General features: G+C 40.6%; 1 protein-coding gene across 1 annotated transcript; it reads left to right on the top strand.

Moving 5' to 3' along the window:
- The first annotated feature begins 318 nt into the window (after window positions 1-318).
- TNFRSF18 (TNF receptor superfamily member 18) lies at window positions 319-6,051 on the top strand. Its single transcript, XM_085298899.1, has 6 exons — window positions 319-507; window positions 3,168-3,302; window positions 3,836-3,923; window positions 4,432-4,520; window positions 5,523-5,660; window positions 5,912-6,051. Exons 1-6 carry the CDS (start codon window positions 333-335, stop codon window positions 6,049-6,051), a joined length of 765 nt encoding a protein of 254 aa, XP_085155025.1. The 5' UTR covers window positions 319-332.
- The last annotated feature ends 204 nt before the right edge of the window (window positions 6,052-6,255 follow it).

A 6,255-nucleotide genomic window follows, 5' to 3' on the forward strand; every position in this document is an offset into this window, starting at 1 on the left:
GCTTCACACCCAAATGTAATTTGCATTCATTTTCAAGTGTGTGTAAATTTGCAAGATCCTTTGAAAATCRGGTGGTGCTACATTTTGCTCCTTACCTACTGCACTCTTAATGGAGTCATAGGGCATGACTCCTTATTAATGCTTTTTGTAAGAATTTGATAGGGTAAAATAGAATCTTTTCCCCGCCTCCAAAGAACAGTAACAGGAAGAGCACAGTCACCACTACAAAAAGCACAGTGCCTTCCCACAGTGTCAGAGGAAAGAGTGCTTTTGAAGGGGAAGTCCAAATGCAAGCCCACCTTAGCATGCTTTTGGGTTGTAGAGCTTGAGACATGACTGAAGAGACAAGTGAAGTTGGTCTCCTCAAGACTCAAGCTTGCTTGCTACTTGTGGTGTGTTTGTGGCCATTGGCAGAGCAAGCTCTGGCAACACCATGCCTGGATGGTGAATTGAGGCTGATCAGTAAGGAAGAAAAGAAATGCTGCCCCAAATGCAGCCCAGACACAGGTAAGGGATTGAGATGTTCGTCTTTTTTCTGGTTTGTCAGTATTAATTTATGTCAGCTACAGTAAACAAATAAGGGAAATGGTGTGTGTGTGTGTGTGTGTGTATAATTGTCAGTGTATCTTGATTGACTGTAAATGCAGAACAAAACTGCAGGGGCTTGTCTCCTGCCCCCTTAATTCTTAAGGCAGAATGTGCCTTAGCTATAAGCTTTAGAGTAGACTCGTGTTTTGGATTTTTTTATGTGACTATACTTTTTATTCTGTTGTGAAGAGGGGGGAAGTAAGTTTTCTGAGGGCTGGCCTTGCTCACAAGGAAAAAAGAAGTGTTCACCCAATGCTGGTTCTGACTCCTTGCTCAATTCAGAGATGGTTTCTGAATAATGTCTATGCCATTCTGACTTCAGTGGGGATGCAGGGAGTGATGCTCTCTGCAAAGCTGTCTTTTGCAGTGTGTTGGTCCTAAGCAGTGAGAGACCTCCCACTTCAACCCCTTTGGCTCCACTTACAAAGCAGCTGACCTATGCTTGTCTCAAATGTAAATGGTGAGACAGGGTCTCAGGTGAGCATTAATTTCAACAGCCTGTTCTAACCTGTGTCCTTGCCTGGGCTTACAATGGTGATGAATTGTTAATGGATTCTCCCTTGGTGTAGTGACTTAAGTCAAAGTAAGATGTTAGAAGTGGAACAGGCTAGTTGTAGGAGTTACTCGGTGACATTTCTATGTCTGCTAGGCTGACAGAACAGGTGATTCTAATGGCCCCTTTCATAGTCCCAAGAATGGTCATACTAATCCTTCTAATTTAGTACTATCTGTAACAGTAGCCAGAGCTGAACAATACAGAACATGCAGCTGTTTGCATGACCTACAGCAAGGAATACACCTTCCTTATCAGTTTGTCCTGAAACAGGGTTACTGGAATCCTTGTCAAACTGGTATGGTGGTGCTGTTGTCCTGCTGGAATAGCAACAGGATTAGCCAAGAAGTTTCATTTTCATTGGTGCCTAGATAAGACTCAGTCTGCCACCCTTACTTGCTTGAATACAACCTACAGTAAGGAGACTGAGTGCCTCATGGAAGAGAGCAGATGGATGCATGGGATTTGTGGGAATGAATAGGTGAGAAGCTATAGAGTTCTTCTCTCATAATCCACCCATTAAATCCTGCTTGGGTCATTGTTAATCAGTGGCCTCCACAAGGTGCATTGGAGGTTTTAAGTTCAGATGCTAATGTTTCCGTGTTCACATTGATAAATAGGACATACGAGCTAGTGGTGATCATGGAGAAAGCTAGAGGCTGAATTGGCATGGTAGAATGAATGTCTGTCCAGTCCCTGACTGGGACATCTTCAGAGCAGGACAGGGATGCATGAATTAGAAAGCAATGTATATAGAGTGTGGGGAGGGATCGCTGCTGCTGTCCAGGCTCTCTCTGTTCAGTGGCTGGGGAATTGTTTGATCTGTATCTTAAAATCTAGTCTCTGTCACCAATGCTAAAAAAGACTGAAAGGTTCCTCCATTCCACTTGTCACCTGCCAGTGATAGTGTGGAAACCCTACAGTATTTCCCTTCCCACTGAGATAAAGTCATTCAGCATGAGGTGAGAAAGTCTTTGCTCAATGGGATCACTTCCAGAATCATTCACTATTAATACAAGGAGAGAAACATCCTCAAACCTTTCTTTTTTTGCTGYCAGGCTTCATTAAGTTTTGAAGGCCGATAAGAGGCCAGTAATGATCAGAAGAAGATGTGGACAGTTTTTTAGCAGCCTGGTACATTCTTTCACCAAGTAAACTTTGCTTGATCTTTCCCACTTACTGTGGGTTTTCTAAGTGCGTCATTGAGCTAGCCAGTACTTCCCTCTGATTTCTTTACTTTAAGGTCACAAAACGTTTTGATTGAGCAGCACTTTTCCTCTAACTGGTCTCCAAATGACATACTAAGTACTTGGTATTTTTGATGATATCGGTAGATATGGTCAATCCTTTGCTTTCATGAACTCAAGAGTCTCTCTGAATTAGTGTTAATATTTTTGAAGTGCAAGCAAAGTTCATAATTGAACTCCTTTAGAAACAGAGGGTAGGAAAGATGCTGGATTTCGACACACTTTTGGCAACAGTTTAGGAAGCAACTGCTTTTGTCAGGAAATGCATGGAAAAGATGCTGTAGTTTCAGTGGCCAGGGATTCTTTGGGCATSCCTCTTCTACCAGGGCTGCCCTGGTAGAGAGCTCTGAGAAGAGCTCTTTCAGTGTCCTGAGAGCTGACTTAATATGCAATGCTTTCTTGGGTCATTGGCAGTGATACCCTTACAGCATCTGGATCTGAACTTCAGTGAGGCAAGTGTGCGGCCTTACCTCTGTCTACCTCTGCTTACGCTGGTGGACTGCCTACAGATATTCCAGATAAGACAGAGGAGTCACAGTGGTTAGTCATGCAGTGTTCAGGTCATCATGGTGTAAAAATTTGAGTGGTGTTGAATTTGAGTCCTCTAGGCTTTACTTAGTATGCTTGAGAGTATGTTTGTTGAGGTATTAGTTTTTTCACCACAGCACAATAAGAAACTATTTCACCAGTGTCAACCAGTAAGAGTAATGGTTAAATGAGATTCAGTTTCTGGCCTCAATTACAAAGACAATTCTAACTTCTCTCTTTCTTCTTGACAGGAGACAACAACCGATGTGCAGGCACAAGAGATCATGACTGCAAATGTCGTCTGGGATACAGCTGTACTGATAATGTGTGTCTCTACTGTGTAAAACTGCCTGAATGTGCAGAGGGAGAGGAGCTGGTTAAGTTTGGTAACTAAAACACAAATGACTCTTAGAGGTGGAGTTTGAAATAAGTGGTTTGCTGAGCAGCAGACAGTTTCATTCACTGCTTTTGGGAGGGCTTCCAATGCAAAGGACAGAAATGACATTTATACCCTGGCTTCAGTGTCTGAATCCCTTACTTCCCAATTCTTACAACCTTTTCCTTCGTAAATTTGGGACTATTCAGTTTTGTGCTCAGACTTTGGAACTGCTTTTCTTCCACACTGTTAAAGCTGTCAGTAAAAGTCTATTTTACTACTTTTGGCAGCTCTTAAGTTTATACCCTCTGCTGTCACATTAGAATAGCTTATACCTTTGCTGTAAGCACTCAACTCATGTATCTCCCAAAATGCAAAGGTGGCAAGAACTGCTTATGTGTTTTTTTTTTTTTTTCCCGGGGGCTGATTCCTAATTTAGAAAGAGTGTAGAGGGAACTCATCATACTCTTATCTGTAGTATTTCTATTTTTCCATTCAGTAAAGGCACTGACCTCTAATAATTCATGTTCTCTTTTCTTATAGGTACTATAGACTTCACATTCAAGTGTAAACCATGTGAGACAGGAACCTATTCTAATATGAAGAACGGCTGGTGCCGTAGCTGGACTGAGTATGTATTCATCAATATTTTTTTGAGACGTGATAAAATTTTGATAAAATTCTCAAATGATTACTATTTCAACTGGAAAATAAAATTGAACCAAAGAAGTGATCACCAATTGATTAAATTGATTACTTTTTAAATTCAGCAGTATACAATATTTATTTCAATTTTGACTTTATGCATAATGAGTCTCAAAAAAAAAAAAAAATCCTCAAAGACCCCCTGCTCTATGTTCACCTTGTTTTCAGGTCCATCACAAACTGATTAAAATTATCCCAAATGTGGATATCACTTGAAACAGAAAGGCTGAAAAAAGTGCACTTAAACAACTGTGATCTAATGTTATCTTGATGGGGAGCATCTATAATTTGACCTACTCTACTATAAAAAGAAAAAAGGGAAATGAGTTGTGTAATTAAAGGAAGAAAGGAAGAAAGAGAGCCAAGGGAAAGGCTGGAGAGGAAGGAAGGGGCAAACAAGGATGATCTAAATGTGACTCTTATTCTTCTTCTAGCTGTGAAAGCTCTGGATTTCTAACAATCAAGCAAGGCAACAGCACACACAATGCTATATGTGGTTTCCCTGTTAAAGATTTGGTGCAAGGTACATCTTCACAATGATTTGTTTGTCTAATTCTCTCCCTTTTCTCTATACTTCAGCTGATAACTTGCTGTCTAGTTATCATCCAGAGTTCTTTATAATGAATATGTGCTTTGAAAATGAGTGTTGTATTTCTTGTACTATTAACAGAAGTAGAATTCTTGACCAAGGCAAGATTACACCATTAAAACATTGCCAGTAATAAAATGGGAGAAATGYCCAGTAATTGTCCTTGAATAGAGCACAGTGTTGGCAAGCTATCAGAATTTTCTATTGAACCTCTATTGCTGCTTTGCTAGATTTTCTCAGGAAAAAGTAGCTTAGTTAGTCGTCCACTTCCTTTACAAGTGTTGTTTGAGTCCACAACACCCAGAAATGAAGACTAGTATCTCACTGTGGATCAAATTACTTTGGAATGAATGGGTGGAGGCTATGCAGCTGCTGAGTGTCTTGAAGGTGGCAAGCTACACTGCTCTGCCTTTCCTTGCCCCTTGTCCCTACAGTGAATTGGCACCTTTCAGCTTTAGGTCCTTTATTCTGAGAGATCATTAGTTCTGCTGAGACAGATCACACCAATGTGCTACGCTCAACTTCCATGAGGCTGACACAAATGTGAAAGTTTGGCTTGCTGTACTGCTTTTCAGGGAAATACTGAAGTCAAATACTCTGGAAAAAAAACAAAACAAAACAGAGAAGATAGTGCATATGTGATTGTTGCAAAAGAGAGAGAGAGAGAGAGAGAGAGAAAGAGCCTAATCTTTGAGCCATGAAGAGATCAGGCACATGTTTTTCCCATGAATGCTTACTGCAGATAATGATCTATTTCATCCTTGACTTGGAGCATCTCAGTTTTGCTGTTTGTATCTGCAGTGTTTTTCCCCTGGCTAATAAATTTCCTCAGAAAGAGAAAATTAATCTCCAAACTTCCTTGGAAGCATTACCTTTCCTTTAACAAAGGTCTGGGCAAATAATTTCTTAACCTTTATTAAATATGTTTAATTGCAGTTCCTAATACAAATGAATCTGTGTATACCATCCTGGCCATTCTTACCGCAGTGGCTGTATTTGTTCTCATCCTGCTGACCTTCTTCTTGCACTTCTGCATATGGTCACTGAAAAGAGAAAAATACCACGTAGTTGACAGTAAGTGTGTCTTTGTGGACTTCTCTGTGGTTGTTCAGTGGAGAGGGGCTGTCCCCCTTGCTCCAGACTCTGAATRGAATAAATGTAATCTATGATTTTGGGTTGGCTGCTTAGTTTCGCTAATGCAGTGCCCTACCTGTATTTTTGCCTCTTGCTTTGATAGAAGCTGTATTGCTAAAGGTAATGGGCAACTAACTGACATCTGTGAAGACTTCTTGTATGTGCAGTGCTTTTGCTTGTTCTCACTACAGATCTAGAACATAACTTGCCTAGGCTGTCACTGGCTCCACAACCATCACCCCATAGAGAAGAGACTTACAGCTGCCAGTTTCCAGAGGAAGAACATGGAGAAAAAACACCTGAAGAAAAGCCTTGCTATTTTCACCCCTAGAGGCTAAAGGAAAAACAAAAGAAGTGAAAAGGGCTGGGGGGGGGGGGGGCTCGCTTTTTCAAAAAAAAAAAAAAAAAAAAAGAAGAAAAAGAAAAAAGAAAGAAAGGGAAAGAAAGAAAAAATAAGAAATGAATCTTTGGGAAGTTTTGTTTTGTTCCTTCTCAACAAACCTACCGTTTGGAAACAGAGAACTTCTAACTCAGG

The sequence above is a fragment of the Rhea americana genome, unplaced genomic scaffold, assembly GCF_003343005.1.
Source record: "Rhea americana isolate MKP2758 unplaced genomic scaffold, rheAme1 scaffold_143, whole genome shotgun sequence".
Taxonomy (NCBI): Eukaryota; Metazoa; Chordata; class Aves; order Rheiformes; family Rheidae; genus Rhea; species Rhea americana.